This window comes from Corella eumyota, chromosome 1 (assembly GCF_963082875.1).
Source record: "Corella eumyota chromosome 1, kaCorEumy4.1, whole genome shotgun sequence".
Lineage (NCBI taxonomy): Eukaryota > Metazoa > Chordata > Ascidiacea > Phlebobranchia > Corellidae > Corella > Corella eumyota.
This window is the reverse complement of record NC_137490.1, coordinates 17,246,590-17,272,987: the sequence shown is the minus strand read 5'-3', so window position 1 is coordinate 17,272,987 and position 26,398 is coordinate 17,246,590. Positions and strand designations below refer to the sequence as shown.

General features: G+C 27.3%; 3 protein-coding genes and 1 non-coding gene across 4 annotated transcripts; 3 read left to right on the top strand and 1 right to left on the bottom strand.

The window, feature by feature from the left end:
* Window positions 1-802: 802 nt before the first annotated feature.
* LOC145741247 (uncharacterized) lies at window positions 803-2,084 on the top strand. The gene has a single exon (XM_082558803.1). It carries the CDS (start codon window positions 840-842, stop codon window positions 2,082-2,084), a length of 1,245 nt encoding a protein of 414 aa, XP_082414929.1. The 5' UTR covers window positions 803-839.
* A 1,428-nt stretch (window positions 2,085-3,512) lies between these two features.
* Window positions 3,513-6,827, top strand: LOC145740700 (uncharacterized). Its single transcript, XM_082558531.1, has 4 exons — window positions 3,513-3,728; window positions 3,807-3,874; window positions 5,580-5,743; window positions 6,372-6,827. The coding sequence occupies exons 1-4, from the start codon at window positions 3,550-3,552 to the stop codon at window positions 6,708-6,710; spliced, it is 750 nt and encodes a 249-aa protein (XP_082414657.1). The 5' UTR covers window positions 3,513-3,549; the 3' UTR covers window positions 6,711-6,827.
* Window positions 6,828-7,046: 219 nt separating this feature from the next.
* On the bottom strand, window positions 7,047-7,119 carry Trnar-ccu (transfer RNA arginine (anticodon CCU)). The gene has a single exon. It is a non-coding gene; the product is annotated as a tRNA-Arg (tRNA).
* A 12,188-nt stretch (window positions 7,120-19,307) lies between these two features.
* Window positions 19,308-26,328, top strand: LOC145759849 (uncharacterized). The gene is made up of 21 exons (XM_082573704.1): window positions 19,308-19,421; window positions 19,520-19,645; window positions 19,761-19,925; window positions 20,302-20,469; window positions 20,685-20,810; window positions 20,926-21,090; window positions 21,411-21,578; window positions 21,749-21,874; window positions 22,222-22,347; window positions 22,631-22,747; window positions 22,864-22,986; window positions 23,193-23,315; window positions 23,555-23,683; window positions 24,070-24,255; window positions 24,367-24,492; window positions 24,597-24,785; window positions 24,974-25,093; window positions 25,236-25,358; window positions 25,491-25,601; window positions 25,762-25,872; window positions 25,983-26,328. Exons 1-21 carry the CDS (start codon window positions 19,343-19,345, stop codon window positions 26,027-26,029), a joined length of 2,754 nt encoding a protein of 917 aa, XP_082429830.1. The 5' UTR covers window positions 19,308-19,342; the 3' UTR covers window positions 26,030-26,328.
* The last annotated feature ends 70 nt before the right edge of the window (window positions 26,329-26,398 follow it).

The window sequence follows — 26,398 nt, the reverse complement described above, 5'->3', positions numbered from 1 at the left end:
AATTGTTAGTCAATAAATATGTTGTTTTAAATTCGTTACATTAACAAAACAATTTGTTTTGATTACGTTTTAAATATTGTTTGATCTGCATTTTATTAGCTATGTAGGCAAAGGTGGGCACCAAATCGTTAAAGCGTTAAACGTTAAATAACGAAGTTAATTTTTTTGTTAAAATTTAACTTTTAAGTTAATTTTAAAAATCGTTATCGGACCTGTTAACTTTCGTTAAATTGTGCTTCCGTTAAATTAAGCCCGTTAACTCAATATTTTACAAGTAAATCCATGGTAATATAAGGAATATATATGTTTAAAATCGCCATTTATCGGGTTTAATCGTCGCAATTTTTAAACGATGTAAGTAATTACTATCCGGCTACTGTTATTTGAACATTAGGCCTAAGCCAGTTTTAAAAACTTCTTCTAAACCATTTTCGTCTAGTTAAAACATCGATTAAGAAAAAAACTATTTGTTTAAATCTTTTTTTATAAAAAAGGTAATTTCTTTGTTTGTTTTAATTAAATATTAACGTTAACGATAACTTCCGTTACATTTGGTTTAATTTAACGAAAAACGTTAGCGAAGTTACTGTTATGTGTAACGAATAACCATTTAACGAAGTTGCTTTTTCGTTTAACTGTGCCCACCTATGTATGTAGGATTAAGCATTAACAAACCTACACGGAAATATGTAGGATTAAGCATTAACAAACCTACACAGAATGTTAGTTAATATTATTAAATCAAACTATCTTTCTAGTATTTTATTATTTTTGTGTTACGAGAAGCATAACTAATAAGTAGTCCGGTTGGATGGAAATTTATTTAATTGATAAATAAAATGATAAAGAAAATATTTAAATTGTTAATTCAAGTAATATTCGTTCCAATAGTAGTATCAACAAGTACATCTTGTTTGGATAATTGGGCGGAATATAAAACTGTTGCAGAAGGGCCATTTATGGGACCACCCTGCACTGTACCCTTCAAAGTAATACGTACAACTCATCAATGTTTAGCTACTAATGTGTTCAAAACAACCCGAACTTTGGTTAAGCCAGTTTACTCGCAAGGGGCTTGTCAAGATCCAACTAGCGACTTTGGAGTCTGCGTTAAAGATTGCAACCAAACAAATGTTCAGGTAAATGTACCATGTACTGCCGGAAGTAATACATTTCAATGTATGCTTAATTACACAAACAAAAATTGCGACAAGTTTCATTGGGGTACATGGTCAGCATCGACAACTTATTATCCAGGTTCTAGATGTCAAATAAGAAGTCGGCAGTGTTTAGATTGTGATAATAAAAATACTAAATTAAGTTACTGTGTTGGTAGTTCAACCAATCAAGTTTGTTATAACTGGGGTGAGTGGGGTCAATATGATCCTTGCGTTCAAGGAACTCGAACAAGATCAAGAAATTGTTTGGATATAAACGAAAAATTGGTTTCAAACGCAGGGCTATGTGGTTTTGATACCCAACAATCTATGTCATGTAACACAAAATCTTTTCATACTTCATTCACAGTTGTGTCTGCAACTGCAGCTAGTACAAAACAAATTATAATCGAAAATAAAACTGTTGCTAAAAATTTCACATTTAGTGAAGTCCGACCAACAACTGGCCTTGTCGACCAACATGAACAGAAATCGTCTACATCTATAGTTACCGAACAAGTAGCAACTGCAGCTAGTACAAAACAAATTATAATCGAAAATAAAACTGTTGCTAAAAATTTCACATTTAGTGAAGTCCGACCAACAACTGGCCTTGTCGACCAACATGAACAGAAATCGTCTACATCTATAGTTACCGAACAAGTATCTTCCACATATGAAACTAACGGACATGTCTACATTCTGATTACTGTAGGTGTCGTTATTACGTCAGGTCTTGCAGCCATTTTCTTTCTCTTAAAACAAAAACTTACACAAAATTTACTTAAAGTAAAAACTTTGCCTACGATATCTCAGCAACAGTTTAATGTGGACATGAGCAATCAACCTGGCGACAATATATATGCAAATGCAAGAGAAAACACTTACGCCAATATCGATAAAACAGCAGAATATGCTAATATGTAATTAGTTGTTATTTTAAATAAAGATTTAGATATCTTCATTGTAATCTAGACTATGATTAAAACAACAAATATTATTTATTTCATTTAAAATGATGACTTTTTTGTTGAAATGGTGACTTATACAAGTCTTTTATTACTGTTTCTCGTAATTTTAAGGTAATTTTATTTAAAAAAAAACATGTTTTATTATATTGTACAAGCATTCAGTACAGCTTTAATTAACTAAGTAAACCTTGGGCATAACTGATAACCCTTAAGCAAAAAGCAAACGAACCAAAGTAGAAGGTGCGCGACTGATAAAGTTTAGTAGCTACAAAAAGTTATAGGCAGGTTAAGTTTACTAGGTATATATAGTGCATTTTTATGTTAACAAAATAAAATAGGATTTATAATAAAAATAGAGTTATAATAAAAAAATGCAGTTTATTGTTACCGGAGTTTGTTTATTTTGTTTAAGTTTGGTAAACACGCAATCGTCAATTAAACAGTTTTTTATTATTTTAGTATTGTTATAATTCGACTCTATAAATATAAACTAATACTGAACCGTAACTTTATTTGTTAGATTTTGTAGTGCCTAAAAAACTTAAAAAGTAAATTATAAAAAAGGTGTATAATTTCAACATATACTTCGTTAAATTTAGCGTACAGGTAATTATGTCGCTATTTCTTACCTTATTTGTAGTACGCTGTAAGTATAGATTTTATTTTTTGATATGACGTGTACTTTTACATATTATTTTCAGGTATCGTGTGTTTTTTTTAGTTGTTGGAAAGTTATGTAATATATTTTTTTATAACTTTTAACAACAGAGTTCACATTTATTTTCTCTTTTTAATTTTTAGGCGACAACACTTTTTAAGAGTGGTCGTTGGATCATTAAAAATCTATATAAAGTCGTTAAAAATGAACTTAACTTCGTAATCAACAAATTAGTCCAAAAATGTTGGAAATTTTATTTTCGATTGACTTTTAATAAAGTGATTATTCAAGATCGCAATTTTTGCACGTTGTGGCTATATTTGGTATGGAAACAAGGTAATTTTGTTTGTTAAATCATTTAATTAAGAGTTAATGGATGAATGATAAACTAAACTTCAATGAAATAACAGCTGAATAGTAGTAACTCATAGATGCCGCTTAGCTCGACTTGCAAATGCCAGAACTTTCCTAGTGCTTTGTTTACTTCTATGTTTAATCCCTTGCTAATACTCTCACCTTTACATTTACTCTTACTTTTGCTTCAAGAACCTAAGTGCTAGCTTGTAATAACTCGATACGTCATCACACATTTGCGCATAAATGTTGGAATTTTAAACGAGAGAGAAAGCATTTTTTTCCTTCTCTCGTTTACATCAGATTCAAATTTGCGTATATAAGAGCGTCGCCAGTCGTACTAGTCCAATGGCAATAGCTTTTCAAACCCGATTATAATACAGAAAAATATTGATCGTATTAATTAATAATGCCCGTTTCTGAAGAAAAGCCGAAGAAAAAAACCGTCAGACAGAGACGTAGTTTAGATATTTTAAGAACACCTCACAAGTATAGATCTAAACAAGTAGCTAAACGACTGGAAATGTCGTCAATCGAAGAAGCTAACGAAACGACTTCAAAAAAACGAAGAAGCGAGTTTTTTACTGGGTAAGTTATAGAATTTTAAAACATATAGTAATATATATATTAACATTAATATAAATTTAAATAATAATTTTTTTAAAGGTTGGATTTAAATAAAAATGAAGAGTCGCCAACGAAAAACGTTTTTCGAGAATTTCTTAAGAAAACCTGTAAGTAACAGCGATTTTTATATTAAAATAATAATCTAATTTTATTTTAGATTTAATCTTTAATTCGAAATGTATGGGTAGTTTATTTAAAGTAGTCAATGCTATAAATAAATAACCACAGGGTGTTTCGTACCAACTTCTCAGTTAAACCGCGGCTTTAAATATAAATTCGTCACAAAAATAAAAACTGTTGGTTTTTGTTAATATCACGTTTGAAATAATTAAAGGTATCGACTTTGTGGTAAAATAACTATATGTAATTATTTGTCTTGTCACCTTTATTTTTTTATAAATAGTTTTTGTGGTCAATTTGATAAATGAATCACTTTTTTAAAAAATAAGGGACTAGTATTCTAAATCACTTGCCTGTAGGGATAAGTTACAATTATAGTTTTGGTTTATTTTTAGAATATGGTAAAAAAATTGTTATAAGTATTTCAAAGATTTACCACAATCTGTCAAACAAGCATAAAAACTTGGGCAAAAATATTATTTTTCAAGAAAAAAAATAAGTTTAAATATTTGATGGCAGCGGATTAGCATTTAAATTTACAAGGCCTATAGGTTTATACAACGTGTTTGTTTTTTCTATAAATCTCCATATTTGAAATGTGTATTTCCTTTGATTAACGGCGATGCACCAGTAGTTATCGGGCATCTAAATACACTTTGGATTGGATTGTGATTTCACGCGCAGCTGCGATTGAAAATAATATAACACCAAATATACAGCGCAGTACGATAGCATGCTGTTGGTGGGCGCACAATAAAATGACCTACTTTATTTGTAAACATCCTTCCGATACATTTCAATAACGCATAAGGGACACATTTAAAAATAATGAGCTGTCTTTATCTTGGCTTAGGAGGTTTCCTATTTGTGATATTTAATACGGTTTTAAAATGAGGTTTGTGTGTTTAGACGCATCATTATCGCAACGTAACGCGAAATCCGCCCACTATAAAATACGTTGACGTATTTGCATTTACTTTATTTCAAAGGTCATATTTGAAATTCCATCTCTAGGTAATAGTTGGTTTAGGTTTGGATTATGTAAAAATAGAATTTCGCCATAACCTTTTATGGCTGTATGCGGCGTGCTTTAGTAAGTGTTTTCGTAAGTGGAGAGTTTATTCGGTTTACTTTTATATGGTGCCACAATTACATGCTTGTTAGTGCTCCAATTTTAAGATTATAGGTCTGTTTGTCGCATCTTACGTCATTAAAACACGAAAGCAAAATCGTCTTTGTTATTTTTTCGAGACGTCTAAGTAATGAAAATCATTACTGTTGGCGACTTGAAAACAAAGGATCGCGACTTTTAATCGCTTAACAAAAGGCACGAGTCGCTGATATTAATTGTCGGATAAAGAAAATAATTACTTGAACGCCATACCGCGATTTTGCCGCAATTAATTTTTGCAATTAGTTTTGTCTGAAATCCATATAAAGAAAATAAAAAGCACTGCCTAAAATAACACCAAATCGCGGTATAAACCATACTTGGGTTGCTCACGTTTTAATATCCACTTTGTATTAAAATTATACGATTTCCTATACTACTTAATTGGCAAGTGGGCGTTTATTATACTGGACTCGTATAATTAATTTATGACTGAAATTGCATCTTTTTCCAAATATGATATTAGCAATGGTTTAAAATTTTTTTAAATACTTAAGTTAAATTATTTTTTTTATGTTTAGCTCGAGTTGTAGATTTCCGGGCCTTTCTTCAAAAAGAATTCAGCGAAGAAAACTTGGACTTTTGGATCGAAGTCGAAACCTACAAACAGCACAAAATCACGAAACAGAAAAAACTAGCTCCAATTATTTTTGACAAATACATCCGCGTTGGTTCTGATCAGGAGGTGAGATTACTTTTTTTTAAAGCGAAATTTTTGACATTTTTCAATTTTTAAAAACTCTAAAATTCAGATATTTGATTTTCACGCGACAATTTGACAGGCTAATATTCTTTTAAATTTAACTTAATAAATCAAATGGATTATTATTCAACATATTTTAATTTTTGTTTTTTATTTAAACTTGAAAACAATTATTATTGCGTTCTCATAATAATCTGTTTATGTTCTAAAAATGGGATAATTAGTCACTTTTATGATCAATGTTTTAAAATAGAGATCAATCAATTTTTTTCTTTGTAGTCACATTTATTATAAAGAACAATAAAACACGCTTTCAAATTTTTGATTTTATGAGATCATAAATCATAGAAAAAGTGTCATAAAAACACGATTGTTGTGTTAATTAGGTCACCTAAAATTTGTTTGATGTAACATTAAACAACCAATCATTATGTGACATTTAAATGCATTGTTTAAATTATAATTAGACAGCCATGTTTAAAAAAATGTGTAACAAAATTTTAACTATATTTGTATAACGCCATTATTAAAAAATTGTTTTTATAAGTTCTCCTTTTTTATTTTTTTATTTTTTATTTTTTTATTTTTTAACAAAATTATTATTTTACAGATTAACATTGACGAAAACACTAGAGCTAAAACCAAACTGAATTTAATCGAACCGAACGAATCAACATTTCTTGTTGCCCAGCGTTGCATTTTTATATTAATGGAACGTGATTCCTTTCAGCGATTTTTGCTAAAACAATGCGCAGAAACTGAGGTCGTTGGTTCGAAAACCAGCGACGAACGACGAAGAAGATCAGTTTCAAGTGTTTCGAAAAAAATCGAAAAATTTAAAAGTGATAGAAGGTCAATTATTGGACAAAATAGTAACCAAATAAGTTCACTTTTTCAGTCGCATATTACCGTTCGAAAATCAAGAAAGAAGATTTTTTCAACTATTTAAAAAAATTCAAAAAACAATTTTATTTATTTTTATTTACACAGATTTCCAATATTGTGGCAATACATTTTATTGATTTTTATCATTGTTTTACAATTTTTATTTTTTATGTTATTCGATTTAATATTAACAGGTTGTTATAGGTATATAAACACAGTGTTATTCTTTTATTTCTTTGTTTTTAAAATTTTATTAAAAATTATCTTTAAATAAGTTGAATTTTTCTAATATTACAAAGTGAATACTGAAGACAGCTATGCTTATATACCCCAAGCAAAGCAATTTTAAGTATCGATACGTTTAAAGTTCGGGACGACCTAAAAACAAACAAAAAATGCTCACCCCGGATGGGACTCGAACCCACAATCCTTGGCTTAGGAGGCCAATTCCTTATCCATTAGGCCACCGGGGCTGATGGTCGAGTACTGAAAAGTTAGCGTGCTAATGTTATTTTATTGTTTCGTATTTCCTCAACTTCAATCTAATCATCCCTCAGGAAACTTTCAATTTACTACAACGTAAACATTTGTACAATTCAAGATCTTCTAGTTAGGTTACTACAGTACAATACAAAGAAAGCGTTATGTTTGCACGTAAACAAACTTTTATATTTATAAAGCACTGAATTTAAATAAAGTTTAGAGTACAATATTTCTTATAAAAAATACTACAATTTATTTTATGTAGTAATATATATAAAAAGGTTAATACTTTTTTAGAATTAATGCTAGGTTTCAGAAAATCTAAGTCAACTGTCAAAGTGTTGTATTGAAAAATTGAAATAAAGACGTAAGTCAAGGATTAAAAAAATTATATTTTTGTCAAATGTAAATGTGATATTAATATTCATATTATTACAACGTTTTTAAGAAGTGTGGACTAAACTATGTATCACCAACCTGAACAAAGTAAAGTTATTTTACAAACTTAAGAACTTAATATATGGATGTAAATGTTTAACCAAATTTTCAAAAAAAATGACAAAACACTGAATTTAGACATTTTCGCGTAGGTAACAGTTCCAAAGATTTTGAAGTTTTGAGTTCCAAACTAACTATTCTTATAAGTTAAAAAGTGAACTTTTGCTAGTTATAAAGTCACTCAATTTTTGTTAGAATCACACTCTTTTTTGAACACGGTTGAAGTTTTGGAGGTAAATAATCAAGCTAAAAACATACACAAACATTTTAAATAATAAACTATATTTATAATACTAAGGGTCCAATAAACAAATGTTGTAACATTGGGCTAAAGTTTACAGCCATGACTCGTATATAATATTGTTTTACTTTAATTATAAAAAAACAAAGTCGATATTGAAAAGAAAAACAAAGAAATTTTTGTTAAATAATACCTCAAAATTATACTCTTTTTTTGTTAAATAATACCCCAAAATTATACAAAATTATAAAAAAATTTTAAATTATAAAATATAATTTTTTTTTTAAATTGCAGTTGCTTGATAGCCTTTTTTTAAAATAATTTTAAAAAATATTATTATTTTTAAAAGTAATATGCATAATTCATAAATTTCGGTGAATCTTAAAAATAAAAATTAACACATTTATCTGTTGCGCAATTGTTTAACTAAGAGACTAGCTAAAAAAATTCAGCAAAATATAAGAAACATAAAAATTACAGCAAAATTTTGTTTAGGCATATTTCAACGTTAACCTGGCCATGTGGCTATGTGACGTCATATAAAAATGTAAGTTATAAGATCAATAAAAATATCACGTGACCTAATTAAACCCAAAATAAAAATTACCTCAAACTTTTGTTTTACTCAAAATTTTAATAGGTGTTTATTTAATAAAATTAATTAATAGGTGTTTATTTAATTAATAGGTGTTTATTTAATAAAATTTAAAGATTGTTATTTATACTTTAAATCTTGGCCATTTGTACATTATGATATTAGTAACTCAAAAATAAATTAAAATTTTAATTTTTATCACTAATTACTAATTAATAGGTGTTTATTTATTAAAATTTAAAGATTGTTATTTATACTTTAAATCTTGGCCATTTGTTTATTATGATATTGGTAACTCAAAAATGAATTAAAATTTTAATTTTTTTCACTAATTACTAATAAATAGGTGTTTATTTATTAAAATTTAAAGATTGTTATTTATTCTTTAAATCTTGGCCATTTGTTTATCATGATATTGGTAACTCAAAAATGAAATAAAATTTTGATTTTTATCACTAATTACTAATTAATAGGTGTTTATTAATTAAAATTTAAAGATTGTTATTTATTTTTTAAATCTTGGCCAATTTGTATATCATGATATTAGTAACTCAAAATGGAATTAAAATTTTAATTTTTATCACTAATTACTTATTAATAGATGTTTATTTATTAAAATTTAAAGATTGTTATTGCTTTTTTAAATCTTGGTCTATTGTATATCATGATAGCAGTAACTCAAAAATAGATAAAAAATTTAATTTTTGTTTGTTTATTATATTTAAATTATTGTTTATTTATTTAAAATTAAAGTTCGACATTAAGTATTTAAAATTTGATATAATGTATTTTATAATATAAGGAGTTAAAAAACATATTTAAAAAATAATTTTTGTTTATTTATCATAGGTAAATGCTTGTTTATTTATTAAAAATCAAAAATCAATTTTAGGAATTTAAAATTTAGTCTAATGTGTATCCTGATATTAACAACTTAAAACTCGGTTAAAATATTAATTTTTGTATGTATATAATATTTAAATGCTTGTTTGTTTATTAAAAATCAAATATATGTAATATTTTTAATTAATTTTTATGTAAACCTTTTTTAATTTTAAAAATTTATGTTAAAAATAATCAAATAATTTCGAACCATATTTTATTTATCAAATAAATCTAGTTATTATTATTACTAATCTTTTCCAATGTCTTATAAGCTGTAACTTTTGAGTTAACATAAATTTTGTTTGTGAACATTTACAGTTTTGAAATTTAAGTATGTTGTTTATTATCAGATTGTGTTTTCATTCTCCTATTAACAACATTTTATTATCACTAATTACTAATTAATAGGTGTTTTATTTATTAAAATTTTAAGTTTGTTATTTATTTTTTAAATCTTGGCCATTCGTATATCATGATATTGGTAACTCAAAAATGAATTAAAATTTCAATTTTTATCACTAATTAATAATTAATAGGTGTTTATTTATTAAAATTTAAAGATTGTTATTTATTTTTTAAATCTTGGCCAATTGTATATCATGATATTAGTAACTCAAAAATGAAATAAAATTTTAATTTTTATCACTAATTACTAATTAATAAGTGTTTGTTTATTAAAATTTAAACGTTGTTGTTAATTTTTTAAATTGTTGTCAATTGTATATTATGATATTAGTAACTCAAAAATGAATTAAAATTTTAATTTTTAACACTAATTACTAATTAATAGGTGTTTGTTTATTTAAATTTAATGATTGTTATTAGGTTTTTAAATTTTGGTCAGTAATATGTTATAATATTTATAACTTAAAAATAAATTAAAAATTAATTTTTGTTTGTTTATTATGTTTAAATGCTGGTTTGTTCATTAAAAATTAAAGTTCGACATTAAGCATTAAACATTTGGTATGATGTATTTTATAATATAAGTAATTAAAAAACATATTAGAAAAATAATTTCCGTTTATTTATCATATTTAAATGTTTGTTTATTTAATAAAAATCAATTTTAAAAATTAAAAATTTACTATAATTTATATCCTAATATCACCAACTTAAAATTGGGTTAAATATTAGTTTTTGTTTGTATTATATATATAAATGCTTGTTTGTTTATTAAAAATCAAAGGTTTGTAATATTCTTGGTTAATGTTTATGCATATCTTTTTTTATTTATAAAAATTTATGTTAAAAATAATCAAATATTTTCGAACCATATTTTATTTATCAAATAAATCTAGTTTTTTTTATTATTACAAGTGCTTACTTAAGGTATGTATACAATTTCGCATCATTGAAAGGTCGTGGCAGTTAGCTCAGTGCGAAAGGCCCACAACTCTCAGTACTGAGTTCCGAGGTTTGGTTCCCAACGTAGACTCCTCAAAATAATCAACTTACCAATTTTTTGTATTTTGCGTACATAGAGCCGGTCATATGATCACGTGACGTTTTTTTTTAAATCAAAAAATAACTATACCAATAAAACCGCACTGTTCTAACAGCCGTGCTTGCAAAAATTTTTTAGCAAACATTAATATTTCCGAGAGTTATGACAAATTTATGACATTGATTTTTAAATTTTTTTAGAACTGTTTTGGTATAACTAATGCTCAAGATAAAGAAATTTTCGAAAATAATTAAAAGAACAAAAAAACATTTTTTTATTTCGCGTACGTTGAATTGTTCGCGCGACCTTTTGACCTAATTAAACCCAAAATAAAAATTACCTCAAACTTTTGTTTTACTGAAAATTTTGCGAAATGTTTTATCTTGAATGTTAGTTAGGCCAATGTGCGTCTAATAAAATACAAAATTTTAGGTTTTGAGATTTCATAAATTTTTAATAAAAGTTTTATAACTTTTATGAATATTAATATTTTTGAAAAATATTTTGTAAACACGGTAATTGGACCTGTGCAGTTCTAACACAACAACTATTTTTCGATTTAAAATTTTTTATTTTTTTTCAAAAAATTTGTATCCAATATCATTGGCTAAAAATATCACGTGACCTAATGAAAACCAAAATAAAAATTACCTCAAACTTTTGTTTTACTGAAAATTTTCGCGAAATGTTTTATCTTGAATGTTAGTTAGGCCAATGCGCGTCTAATAAAATACAAAATTTTAGGTTTTCAGATTTCATAAATTTTTAATAAAAGTTTCATAACTTTTATGAATATTATTATTTTCGAAAAATATTTTGTAAACACGGTAATTGGACCTGTGCGGTTCTAACACAACAATTATTTTTCGATTTAAAATTTTTTATTTTTTTTCCAAAAATTTGTATGCAATATCATTGGCCAAAAATATCACGTGACCTAATTAAACCCAAAATAAAAATTACCTCAAACTTTTGTTTTACTGAAAATTTTCGCGAAATGTTTTATCTTGAATGTTAGTTAGGCCAATGTGCGTCTAATGAAATACAAAATTTTAGGTTTTGAGATTTCATAAATTTTTAATAAAAGTTTTATAACTTTTTCGAAAAATATTTTGTAAACACGGTAATTGGACCTGTGCGGTTCTAACACAACAATTATTTTTTGATTTAAAATTTTTAATTTTTTTTTAAAAAATTTGTATGCAATATCATTGGCCAAAAATATCACGTGACCTAATTAAACCCAAAATAAAAATTACCTCAAACTTTTGTTTTACTGAAAATTTTCGCGAAATGTTTTATCTTGAATGTTAGTTAGGCCAATGCGCGTCTAATAAAATACAAAATTTTAGGTTTTAAGATTTCATAAATTTTTAATAAAAGATTCATAACTTTTATAAATATTAATATTTTTGAAAAATATTTTGTAAACACGGTAATTGGACCTGTGCGGTTCTAACACAATAATTATTTTTTGATTTAAAATTTTTAATTTTTTTTCAGAAAATTTGTATGCAATATTATTGGCCAAAAATATCACGTGACCTAATGAAAACCAAAATAAAAATTACCTCAAACTTTTGTTTTACTGAAAATTTTCGCAAAATATTTTATCTCGAATGTTAGTTAGGCCAATGCGCGTCTAATAAAATACAAAATTTTAGGTTTTGAGATTTCATAAATTTTTAATAAAAGTTTCATAACTTTTATGAATATTTTTATTTTCAAAAAATATTTTGTAAACACGGTAATTGGACCTGTGCGGTCCTAACACAACAATTATTTTTTTATTTAAATTTTTTTATTTTTTTTCAAAAAATTTGTATGCAATATCATTGGCCAAAAATATCACGTGACCTAATTAAACCCAAAATAAAAATTATCTTAAACTTTTGTTCTACTCAAAATTTTTGCAAAATGTTTTATCTTGAATGTTAGTTAGGCCAATGCGCGTCTAATAAAATACAAAATTTCAGGTTTTGAGATTTCATAAATTTTTAATAAAAGTTTCATAACTTTTATGAATATTAATATTTTCGAAAAATATTTTGTAAACACGGTAATTGGACCTGTGCAGTTCTAGCACAACAATTATTTTTCGATTTAAAATTTTTTATTTTTTTTCAAAAAATTTGTATGCAATATCACTGGCCAAAAATATCACGTGACCTAATTAAACCCAAAATAAAAATTTTCTCAAACTTTTGTTCTACTCAAAATTTTTGCAAAATGTTTTATCTTGAATGTTAGTTAGGCCAGTGCGCGCCTAATTAAATATAAAATTTCAGATTTTGAGATTTCATAAATTTTTAATAAAAGTTTCATAACTTTTATGAATATTAATATTTTCGAAAAATATTTTGTAAACACGGTAATTGGACCTGTGCAGTTCTAACACAACAATTATTTTTCGATTTAAAATTTTTTATTTTTTTTCAAAAAATTTGTATGCAATATCATTGGCCAAAAATATCACGTGACCTAATTAAACCCAAAATAAAAATATTCTCAAACTTTTGTTCTACTCAAAATTTTTGCAAAATGTTTTATCTTGAATGTTAGTTAGGCCAATGCGCGCCTAATTAAATATAAAATTTCAGATTTTGAGATTTCATAAATTTTTAATAAAAGTTTCATAACTTTTATGAATATTAATATTTTCGAAAAATATTTTGTAAACACGGTAATTGGACCTGTGCAGTTCTAACACAACAATTATTTTTCGATTTAAAATTTGTTATTTTTTTAAAAAAAATTTGTATGCAATATCATTGGCCAAAAATATCACGTGACCTAATTAAACTCAAAATAAAAATTATCTCAAACTTTTGTTCTACTCAAAATTTTTGCAAAATGTTTTATCTTGAATGTTAGTTAGGCCAATAGGCGCCTAATTAAATATAAAATTTCAGATTTTGAGATTTCATAAATTTTTAATAAAAGTTTCATAACTTTTATGAATATTAATATTTTCGAAAAATATTTTGTAAACACGGTAATTGGACCTGTGCAGTTCTAACACAACAATTATTTTTCGATTTAAAATTTGTTATTTTTTTAAAAAAAATTTGTATGCAATATCATTGGCCAAAAGTATCACGTGACCTAATTAAACTCAAAATAAAAATTATCTCAAACTTTTGTTCTACTCAAAATTTTTGCAAAATGTTTTATCTTGAATGTTAGTTGGGCCAATGCGCGTCTAATAAAATACAAAATTTCAGGTTTTGAGATTTCATAAATTTTTAATAAAAGTTTCATAACTTGTATGAATATTAATATTTTCGAAAAATATTTTGTAAACACGGTAATTGGACCTGTGCAGTTCTAACACAACAATTATTTTTCGATTTAAAATTTTTTATTTTTTTTCCAAAAATTTGTATGTAATATCATTGGCCAAAAATATCACGTGACCTAATTAAACCCAAAATAAAAATTATCTCAAACTTTTGTTCTACTAAAAATTTTTGCAAAATGTTTTATTTTGAATGTTAGTTAGGCCAATGCGCGCCTAATTAAATATAAAATTTCAGATTTTGAGATTTCATAAATTTTTAATAAAAGTTTTATAACTTTTATGAATATTAATATTTTTAAAAAATATTTTGTAAACACGGTAATTGGACCTGTGCGGTTCTAACACAACAATTATTTTTCGATTTAAATTTTTTTTTTTTTTTAAATTTGTATGCAATATCATTGGCCAAAAATATTACGTGACTTAATTAAACCTAAAATAAAAATTACCTCAAACTTTTGTTTTACTGAAAATTTTCGCGAAATGTTTTATCTTGAATTTTAGTTAGGCCAATGCGCGTCTAATAAAGTACAAAAGTTTAGGTTTTGAGATTTCATAAATTTTTACTAAAAGTATCATAACTTTTATGAATATTAATATTTTCGAAAAATATTTTGTAAACACGGTAATTGGACCTGTGCGGTTCCAACACAACAATTATTTTTCGATTTAAAATTTTTTATTTTTTTTCAAAAAATTTGTATGCAATATCATTGGCCAAAAATATCACGTGACCTAATGAAAACCAAAATAAAAATTACCTCAAACTTTTGTTTTACTGAAAATTTTCGCAAAATATTTTATCTTGAATGTTAGTTAGGCCAATGCGCGTGTAATAAAATACAAAATTTTAGGTTTTAAGATTTCATAAATTTTTAATAAAAGTTTCATAACTTTTATGAATATTAATATTTTCGAAAAATATTTTGTAAACACGGTAATTGGACCTGTGCGGTCCTAACACAACAATTATTTTTGATTTAAAATTTTTTATTTTTTTTCAAAAAATTTGTATGCAATCTCATTGGCCAAAAATATCACGTGACCTAATTAAACCCAAAATAAAAATTATCTCAAACTTTTGTTCTACTCAAAATTTTTGCAAAATGTTTTATCTTGAATGTTAGTTAGGCCAATGCGCGCCTAATTAAATATAAAATTTCAGATTTTAAGATTTCATAAATTTTTAATAAAAGTTTCATAACTTTTATGAATATTAATATTTTCAAAAAATATTTTGTAAACACGGTAATTGGACCTGTGCAGTTCTAACACAACAATTATTTTTCGATTTAAAATTTTTTATTTTTTTTCCAAAAATTTGTATGTAATATCATTGGCCAAAAATATCACGTGACCTAATTAAACCCAAAATAAAAATTATCTCAAACTTTTGTTCTACTCAAAATTTTTGCAAAATGTTTTATTTTGAATGTTAGTTAGGCCAATGCGCGCCTAATTAAATATAAAATTTCAGATTTTGAGATTTCATAAATTTTTAATAAAAGTTTTATAACTTTTATGAATATTAATATTTTCGAAAAATATTTTGTAAACACGGTAATTGGACCTGTGCGGTTCTAACACAACAATTATTTTTCAATTTAAAATTTTTTATTTTTTTTTTTTAAATTTGTATGCAATATCATTGGCCAAAAATATCACGTGACCTAATTAAACCCAAAATAAAAATTATCTCAAACTTTTGTTCTACTAAAAATTTTCGCGAAATGTTTTATCTTGAATGTTATCTAACCCAATGCGCGTCTAATAAAATTTAAATTTTTTGGTTTTAAGATTTCATAAATTGTTTATAAAAGTGTCATAACTTTTATGAATATTAATCCTTTTGAAAACTATTTTGTGAACACGTTAATTGGGCCTGTGCAGTTTTAACAAAACAATTATTTTTCGATTTAAATTTTTTCCCTTTTCTTTGTTTAGTCAAAGCATTTAATACTTAATATTAATAGATTTTGTTTATTTATATTTATATTTACCTAAATAGAAGTTAATTAAAAATGATCTAACGATTTTGAAACATATTTAAATTATCAAATAAACCTAGTTTTTTTCACCGAGTTAGTGAGGTTGCTAATTGATAGCTACAATTTGGCGTATAGTTTAGCCTTTACAAATAATGAAAAAAAAAATTGACAACATTGTATTTAAATAAACTGTATTATATATAATTAAAATATGTAACGTTTATTTATGAACAATTCAACCGCTGCCGCAAATGGTTTGTGTATGATATCTCGATCCCCGAGCATGCCCGAAATGTCGACGTCAGTAATCTAAATACAAAATAAAAAAATAAAGTAACTTTTATTTTATTACGAATTTTCAATAATTTTTTTTTCTAGAATGTTCATTAGGGCAATTCGGTTTTAATAAAAAACATAAAATTGTGTTTTAAAAAATGTCACATTATCGATAAAATTCTCATAACTTTTAAAAATGTTAATTAATTTCCAAATATTTTAAAAATACGTTTATAAGGCTACTGTGGATTTATCGGTGAAGTCATTTTTCGATATAAAATTTTATTTTTTTTATTTTTATGCATAAACTGGTATAGTCGGTGACTTCACTGAGTAGCGTGGACAGGCGCTAATATGAACAAATTAGGACAATTGGCAAAATAAAAAAATAATGTAACTTTTGTTTTGTTAAGTATTTTCAATAATTTCTTTTTATAGAATGTTACTTAGAGTATTGCGGTTTTAATAAAGTATATAAAATTGTGTTTCGAGAAATGGCACATTATCGATAAAAGTATCATAACTATTTTAAATATTAACTAGATTTATTTGATAAATAAAAAATGGTTCGAAATTATTTAATTATTTTTAAAATTAATCTTTATTGTAAATAAATTTATGCATAGACATTACTTAATTAAAAATATTAATTGAACTAGTTAAACAAATATTACGTATACCTTTTTTAATTATTAGAATACAGACTAAAAAATTAAATTTTTTTCATTATTCCGCGCTTTAATAACAATCTCCAATTTTTATTTCCTCCACAGATAACTGCACATTTGCTCTTACATCTTATAAATAAATATCTTACTATTTGTGGTGCGTAATAATTTAAAAAAATTATTTTTTTAAATTAAACTTTTAAGGAAACTTTAAAAATTATTACCGTATCATATTATCAAATGTAATATGACACGTCCCCTTCAAGCTAAAGTTATAAGACATTAGCTCAAATTGTTGAGTTGGTGGGACCCCACAGATAATTGCACACTTGCTCTTACATCTTATAAATAAATATCTTACTATTTAAGGTGCGTCTTACTATTTGAGGTGCATAAATTTTGAGTTACTAATATTATGATATACAATTGACCAAGATTTGAAAAATTAATAACGTTCTTTAAATTTTAATAAATAAACAAGCAATTAGTAATTAGTAATAATTAAATTTTAAGAATAGGAGGATTGGAACACAATATTATTATAAACAACATACTAAAATTTCAGAACTTTATATAAACAAGATCAAAAGTTATTTTGAACCAAAGTTCGGATGAGAAAGAAAAATGAAAATAATAATAAAACTGACAATAACAATATTTTTCGAAATCTAAGATTTCGAACCATAATAATAAATATAATGACAATAACAATATGTTTCGAAATCTAAGATTTCGAACCATAATAATAAATATAATGACAATAACAATGTGTTTTGAAATCTAAGATTTCGAACGATAATTAATTGCTAAAATATTTTAAAAATATGTTCATAAGGCTATTGCGGTTTTAATAGTAAAACAATTTTTTGATTTAAATTTTCACTTTTCTTATATTTTTTTACACAACATGTTACAGACGATGACGTCATCGAGTCACGCGAGCAGGCACTAAGAAAACATAAGGTTAGGTCATTTGGCAACTAAAAAAAAATATGTAACTTTTGTTGTATTTAAAATTTCTAATAATTTCTTTTTCTAGAATGTTACATGTGCATATGACGTTACGGGCCACGTGATCTGGTTAATGTCTAAAAAGGCAAAAAAAAATTGCTCTAACTTTTATGTTTTTGAAGATTTTTTTTATTATCATAACACATCTTATCTAAACATACATTTAATAAACTTAACTTAATCAAGTATTTTTAATTATACTACAGTTTTATAGTCTAACAGTTTTAAACTTTATTAATCTACTATTGTTTTGTCAAAAACTCACCAAATTTAAAGGGTTTACATATCAAAACAACGATTTGTTGCCGTCAGCTAATCAATTCAGGCGAAACATATACATTGATTGCCTCTACTATTTACACTCAGGGCAGGTTTTAGTAACTCCAACTCGTATTGTTGTAAAACTGCTTTTAATTAAAATGCACAAATTGGTTATTTTCTTTGAAATTATTTAAACTACATGATCTCCATACAATTGGTAATTTTTGTTACAAATGTTACAAAGTTAAAGTTTTAAGATTAGGTTTGCCAATCAAATGTTATTCAAGAGAGTATATGTGCCTGCCCTAGAAATATGTCTTACTCCTTAAGAGAATCTAGTCGATTGCCCGCCCTAAGGTCTGTTTTTAAATTGTCGCAATACGGTTGCAACTCGCAACTAATATTTGTTGTTTGTAACTTACCTGCGCACAATAAACAGCATTTATTTTATTAATAAAGTGGACTAATTTAAAAAATATCGTGCACTAACTTCTATTAAACTTAAATGTGCTTGAGGCTTCGTATTAAAGGTCATCATGTTATGTACTTTATTAAATTCAACACAATCTTTTTTATTAAAATAAAAACGCAAAATGTAATTTGCCAGATGTAGCTGTAATTTTTTCACATTTTTTGTATTTAAGTATAAAAGCCAACAATTCATAGTTACAACCAATAATTCCGAAGGTAATGACTTGTTTTTTTTCAATATTCAAAAAGTTTTGAGTAGCACGAATTTTATAATTCCTGTTTATTAAATGTCGCTGTAATTACAAGGAGTTGGAATTAATAAAATTAGACGCAAGATTAACCAGATTAAAGAGAAAATAATTGCCGGCGGCCCTGAACTTGGTTCAAAAACGAATAAATAGGGCAACGTAAATATCTGCAAATTTAAAGTCATGGCTTACTTTTAAAACGTTGTCTTGCGTGTATAGAAACTTCGTATATTTGTACTAAAATAAAGTTGCGTTTAAAATATAGCTTTACTTACGATAATCTGTTTCAGTTTTTAGTGCTATTTTAACTGCTAAAAGTGAATATGAAAAACTTTTATTTTATTTTTGCGACAATCTGGTATTTGCAGCTAAATTTTGCCTTAACGCAATTTACAATATCACGTAAGTTGTTATAATAGCAAAATTAGTATATTAAAGTTGATTAATGCAATTTTCTTTTTTTTATTCCGTACCTGGGCTAATTATGTAAATGTTTGCAGCTCCGCAGTGCCCACCCCCTTTTGGTGCTGGTATTTGTGTTGAGGCATGTTCGACAACCTTACCTTGTCCGCCAGGACAAATATGTTGCTCAAACGGTTGCGGAAGGACATGCACGCCTCCTTTGAGTAAAACAAATTTAAACTTTGTTAAACAATGCTGTTAAATTCATTTATTTTAAAGTTATCGTTCGCCTTAAAAAGTTCAAATAAACTGTATTAAATGCTATTTTAACAATTGTAGATCCACCATGTCCACCCAATGTCCATCAAGCTCTTTGTATTGGACCACTGCCTTGTGACAACTTTGTTTGTCAAGCTATACCTGGGGCTATGTGTAGAAACACTTTTTGTGGAACTTGTGATCGTACAGTGTCGTTTAATGGGGTCATTATAGACCCAGAAGATTGTAAGTCATTTTTAAAAATAATAAGTAAATAGAAATGTTATTAAAAAAAAACAAGTCACATGTCAAAACTGACAAAAATAAAATGTTTAAATAAAACAAAACACTTGTTGTAATTTGGTATAGCCAAGTTTTGTTGGGCGCTTTAAAAGAATTTCTTATTCTTATTTAATAATTACCTAATTAATTTGGCATAAAATTTAAGTTCATTAAATTTCTCTGTAAATAACATTAGCGTATATTAGCCTGCCAGGTATTTTGTTTTTGTGTAACTGCTGCCATTTATTTAGTCTAAGCCTTAATTACTTTTCAATATAACTATTCAGTTTTTAGTAATTCAATATTTATAATGCAAAATTTACGTTTTACAAATTGACAGGTATATGTGACAATTTACCCCCTGATACTGCTGTGACATGTTTTGTGGATCCTTGTTTAAATCAAGAATGCATAATTGAACCGGACGCCGTGTGCATACCAAATTATTGCGACTGTTCACATCGATTTTTATTAAATGGCGTTGACGTAACTATACAATGTTCTAATCGTAAGTGTATTATTAGATATTTGAGTTTTGGCTAAATTAAAAATAAATTTTTGTAAAAAATGTAAGTACCCTATACTTAGGGTTGTTCTAAACATCGTTTTGCCTTAACGCGATTTACAATACCACCTTGGTTGTTGTAATAGCAAAATTAGATTTATTTAGGCATGAATATTTTATAACTCACCTAAAAAAGCTTACCATTTAAATTTTTGCAGCCCCGCAATGTCCAATACCTTTTAATCCTGGTATTTGTGTTGAGGCATGTTCGACATCTACATCCTGTCCACCCGGTCAATTATGTTGCTCAAACGGTTGCGGAAGAACATGCACGCCTCCTTCTAGTAAAACAAATTTAAACGTTGTTAAACAATGCTGTTCAACTTATTCATTTTTAAGTTAACATGTGCCTTAAAAATTAAACAAAATTATGTCATTATGCTTTTTTATTATATGTAGATACACAATGTCCACCCGGGGTTCCTTTTGTATCATGCGCTGACTCGTTGCCTTGTGACAACTTTTTTTGTTCGGCAGTACCTGACGCTATATGTAGAAACAGTTTTTGTGGAACTTGTGGCCGTATAGTGTTTTTTAGTGGGGTTTTTATAGCCGCAGATGATTGTTAGTAAATTTGTTAAAAATAATGAGTAAATGAGAATGTTATTAGTATACAAAATATTTGGTTTCATCTTAAAACTGCAAAAATAATATTGTTTATAAAGACTCAAGTGTATTATTAAAATAAAACAATCGTTATAATTTGTTAAGGTTGGTTTCGTAAAGCGCTTCAAAAAAAGTTATGCTTGGCTTAAAATTCTTAATCCTCATTTAATAATTATATAATGTATTTGGCATGACAGCGGACAAATTAAATCGGAGAAAAAAGCTCATTGTATATTTTAATATTTATAACGCAATATTTATGTTTTATAACTTGGCAGGTATATGTGACAATGTACCTCCTGATACCGTTGTGACTTGTCTTGTGGATCCTTGTTTAAATCAAGAATGCGAGCTTTTTCCGGAAGCCTTGTGCATACCAAATTATTGCGATTGTTCACACCGATTGTTATCGAACGGCGTTGACGTTACTTCTCAGTGTTCTAATCGTAAGTGTATTATTATATATTTTCAATTTTAGCTAAACCAAAAATAAATACTTATAAAAACTACTTGGGGTTATTCTAAACATCGTTTTTGCCTCAACCAAAATAAGATTTATTTAAATGCAAGTTTTTTTTATCTTTTTTAAAAAAGTTTACTACTTTAATGTTTGTAGCTCCGCAGTGCCCACCCCCTTCCGGTGCTGGTATTTGCATTGAGGCATGTTCGACAACCTTACCTTGTCCGCCAGGACAATTATGTTGCTCAAACGGTTGCGGAAGAGTATGCATGCCTCCAGTTGGTAAGAAAAATTTAAGCGTTGTTAAACAATGCTGTTTAAATTACTAAGTTATATGTTAATTTTAATCGCTGGTGAGTCATACGCCCCGGGGTTTTCATCTTTATATTTAACAGAAAATCAAAACACGTATTTACAACGTGTGCAAAAAAACGTGTGCAATTATTAGTTACATGCCCGGTCAAATCGTCTTTGCAAAACAATTAATTGTCTGTGATTTTGCAAAAAGAAAGAAAACCGTGTTTTTTTTTAACGTTTTTCCGTTAAACATATTGTTTATTTAACAATGTTTATTAGTTTGAAATAATCAATTGCGTGATGTAGTTAATCAATATTTGTATTTTCTTTAGGCACGTGCGTGCCGACCGAACCTAATCTCTCATGTCCCATCACTCCGTGTGCCTCTACTACTTGTTCAGTGAACAGTGTTTGTGTTCCTAATTTTTGTACCTGCCAGGCCCAGTGTGTCGACCTTGGTAATAAAAAATTAATATACCAGCTTTGTAACAGGCTTTTAACTCGAAATTAATATTTTTCAACTTGACACTATAACTAGAAAGTTAATTCTGTAATAAATTACTAAGGTACTACCGATAGTACCTGTAGTGCTTTTAAAGTAATGGCGTTACCAAAACTAACAAAAACGCCTAGCTATTACATGTGTCAACCTTGTTTGAGTATTTTTGGAACCTTGTTCAATGATTGAGCCAACCGTGGTTGGATTAAAGAAAAGACTTTACTCTCATTTGAATTATTTAGATTGCAATATGCCAACTCCTACTTGTGCTGAAAACCCTTGTAACTTTGCGGATTGCCAACCTGGTTTTACATGCGAGCCAAATTTTTGCACGTGCATAGCAACATGCGTTCGTGACGGTAAATACAATTTGTTCAACTTTCACAAGTAATTGGTTCTGATGCCATATATTTCTTCCGAAGTTTCTTTTTAAATAAATAAAAACCCAATAATCAAATTTTTTTGTACTCTTTAGAACCTTGTCCAATAACTGAGCCAACTTTAGATTGTCCCACTACACCTTGTGCTAATATTTTATGTACCCTGGGAACAACTTGCGAGGCTAACTTTTGTGATTGTACCGCACAATGTGTTCCAGGTAAAACTTTTCCATAACTAAACAAGATTTCAATAGGCCTAATATAATAAAACTCTTATTAACGACAAAAACAATTCTATTAATCGTTATATATACATCTTTAGCCTAATGCAAATTATTTCTATTTCTTCTTCAGGCTTTAAACTAAACAAACTAGTTATTTTGACGTTTGCCGCGTAACTTAATTTTGTTTTTGCTCTTTAAAGGATCTTGTCCAATAACTGAGCCAACTCTGGATTGTCCTCTTACACCTTGTGCCACTCGTTTATGTGCTGTGGGAACAACTTGCGAGGCTAACTTCTGCGATTGTACTGCCGAATGTGTTCCAGGTAAGAATTGCCCATAACTAAAAAAAATTTAAGGGGCCCTACCCCGATTTTTCGCTTAAAATGGATTACCTTTGATGTAATAAAATTTAACTGTTTAGTTAATTAACTTAAGGTTGCATTTTTATTTAAATTTCACAAAGATGATTTTTTTGTTGGAGGAACTGTTTATTTAACAATATTTAATAGTTTGAGTCAATTAATTGTGTGCTGTAGTTAGTCAACATTTGTATTTTCTTTAGACACGTGTGTGCCAACTGAACCTAACCCGCCTTCATGTCCCACCACTCCATGTGCCTTTACTACTTGTTTAGTGAACAGTGTTTGTGTTCCTAATTTTTGTACCTGTCAGGCCCAGTGTGTTGCCGTTGGTAATAAAAATTAATACACCAGTTTTGTAACAAACTTTCAAGTTAAAATTGACACTATACCTAAAAAGTTAATTCTGTAATAAATTTGTTGGCTTAAATTAGTTTAATCTGCACAAATGTGATCATAGGTACTAGCTATTACCAAGGGTCGCTTGACCAAAATTAACTAAAATGCTTAGGCCATTATGTTTCAACTGCGTTTGTTTATTTTAAGAACATTGTCCAATAACTGAGCCAACTCTGGATTGCCTACTTACAAAAAATGATCTTTTTTGGATATATTCAGAGGATTTAGATTGCTTTAGCATTTCATAATAGAATTTAACTGCCTTGATTGATATTATTTTTGTAAAAAATAACATAGTCTTTAAACAAATTATTTTCAGATTCACCAACCCAGTGTCCAAGATTTCCAACTAATTTAAGGTTTAGATGCACAAACGGAAGAAATAGAGGCTCACGTTGTAGAATTCTTGCATGTCCCAATGGTGAAATTTTAGTTGGACCTAGTTTGTCCATTTGTCAAAGAGATAGAACATGGAGTCGAGATGTGTCTAATACGAGATGCAGAGGTTATTTATTCTAACCAAAAAAAAACATAAACATTTGTGGATACTAACAAACACATATTTAACCAAATATCCTACCACAAAAATAGAAAAAAAATTTAACCATTATTTTAGATTGCAGTAGGCCCTTTCCAGGGCATAGATGTGGACCAATAACACCTTGTGCCACAGTACGATGTGGGTTTAATACTGTTTGCCAACCAAATTATTGTACCTGCACCGCAAAATGCGTTTCAAGAGGTAATCTTGGAGCAAAAAAGTTAAATAAACGGTTGATAGCAAACAATGGTTTATTACTATTACATTTATATACACTAATTAATGCAATTTTTTTAACAAATTAGTTGAATGTCCTGACCTTCCCGATCGTTTCAACTCTCAATGCTCCAATGAAAATCAAGTAGGGTCGAGGTGCAGACTATCCTGCCCCCCTGGACAGAACTTGTTAGGTGAAAAGACTACAACTTGCAGACGAGTCACTAGAAATTTAGCAGCTTGGGATCCCTCTGTGTCTATTACGCGATGCACAAGGGGTTAGTTAATTTACTTAAAACATTATATAATAGTTGAATGCTGACGTAATTTTAAGCGACAAGCTTATTTTTAATCTAACTTGAATGTTTAGAATTTTTCAAAGAAAAAAAATTTATCAACAAAAAGTTAGTTAATAATTTTTTATAAATGATTTTATTTAAGTCTGAGTAAGTTGTGTTTTTTGCAGGTCCGTGCCCAGATATAAACTGCTTAGTAAACCAATGTGATTTTATGAAATGTGATCCTGGCTACAGATGTATAAATCCATTTGGATGTGCATGTGTTGGAGAATGTGTCAAAAACCTAAGTCAGTTAATAAATTAATGCAGTCCAAATGTGTTTATAAACTTTTTAAACTAGATTAGAAAATAAAAACAAGTTTAAATTCCAATAAAACTTTTTAAAATAGGCCTAAAATGCATTTAATTTTTTGTAACTTTTGTATTTAGTTTGCCCAGCAATAGCATGCTTACAAAATCCATGTAACACAAAAGTTTGCAAACCTGGGTATTCATGTTATAATCCTAACAACTGTCCATGTGTGGCAGAATGTAGAAGAGATCCGACGCCAAGTAAGTGTTTAACTTTAAGGAGTGTTTATGCAAAGTTTAAAATAATAAATATTTTAAAAATACAGTCCAGCATTCTTAACTTTAAATAAATTTTTATTTAAAATTAGTTACCTTTTTTTTATCAAAATTTAGCTGCATGTCCACTATGTTCATCAAGACCATGTTCAACCAGAAGATGTCCACCCGGAACAAAATGTGAAGCAATTCCTTGTTCATGTCGATCAAGATGTGTTCCACTCCCAAGTAAAAAAAATGAATATCCAAAAAACCTCTTGCTGAATAAAGTTCTAAATAATACCAACCTTATATTGATTTTAAAATGGATCTAATTAATTTATTATTAAGCAATCTCACTCATACAAAAGTACAAAATTTATATAATTTATATAAATTTATATAACAGCAACACAACCTTGCCCCAAGTGCCTTGTAAACCCATGTCAATTTAGAACTTGTCTGCCTGGGTATAGCTGCAAAGTAAAACCTTGTTCTTGTTCATCCAGTTGTGTTAGAGGTATAAATATTAGTTGAAAAATCAAGTAACTTAATATGGTATTTATTTAAAATTACTAATTTAAACTAGCTTGTATGCAATACCGAATTTAAGTTCATTTTTGTCTATAGATTCAACAGGGTGCAGTATTTTTGCTTTTCTACGTGGGGAATGTTAATGCAATAATTAAAGCAGTTTATATCAAATGCAAAAAGTTTCACTCTATTGCATATATAGAAATAATTTGCATTATTCAAAATCGTATTTTAAATAAATTTGTCAGTTTGTATTGTGTAAAAACCTGGTTTACAAATAAAATTAAAGTTAAAAAAAATTTAACAAATTTTATATATAATGAAAATCAGCAAAATGGTAAAGTGATATATTTAATGATATATTAAAGGTTTTTTCAGGCATTATCGGAATTGCTTTCTTTGAGCCGCATGTTATGAAATAAACAACAAATCTTATTTATAATATAGTTTAATGGTAAGAAAACAATAAAAAAATAAATTTAAAAAGCTAGCACAAATTTATCATATTTTCG

Excerpts from the sequence above, each read along its gene's own strand:
- LOC145741247 (XM_082558803.1), top strand. The coding sequence starts at position 840 with ATGATAAAGAAAATATTTAAATTGTTAATTCAAGTAATATTCGTTCCA.
- LOC145740700 (XM_082558531.1), top strand. The coding sequence starts at position 3,550 with ATGCCCGTTTCTGAAGAAAAGCCGAAGAAAAAAACCGTCAGACAGAGA. Across the intron at positions 3,729-3,806 it reads AGAAGCGAGTTTTTTACTGG|GTTGGATTTAAATAAAAATG; the intron begins GTAAGTTATAGA and ends ATTTTTTTAAAG. Across the intron at positions 3,875-5,579 it reads AGAATTTCTTAAGAAAACCT|CTCGAGTTGTAGATTTCCGG; the intron begins GTAAGTAACAGC and ends TTTTATGTTTAG.
- LOC145759849 (XM_082573704.1), top strand. The coding sequence starts at position 19,343 with ATGAAAAACTTTTATTTTATTTTTGCGACAATCTGGTATTTGCAGCTA. Across the intron at positions 20,470-20,684 it reads AACTATACAATGTTCTAATC|CCCCGCAATGTCCAATACCT; the intron begins GTAAGTGTATTA and ends AAATTTTTGCAG. Across the intron at positions 23,684-24,069 it reads GGCCCAGTGTGTTGCCGTTG|ATTCACCAACCCAGTGTCCA; the intron begins GTAATAAAAATT and ends AATTATTTTCAG.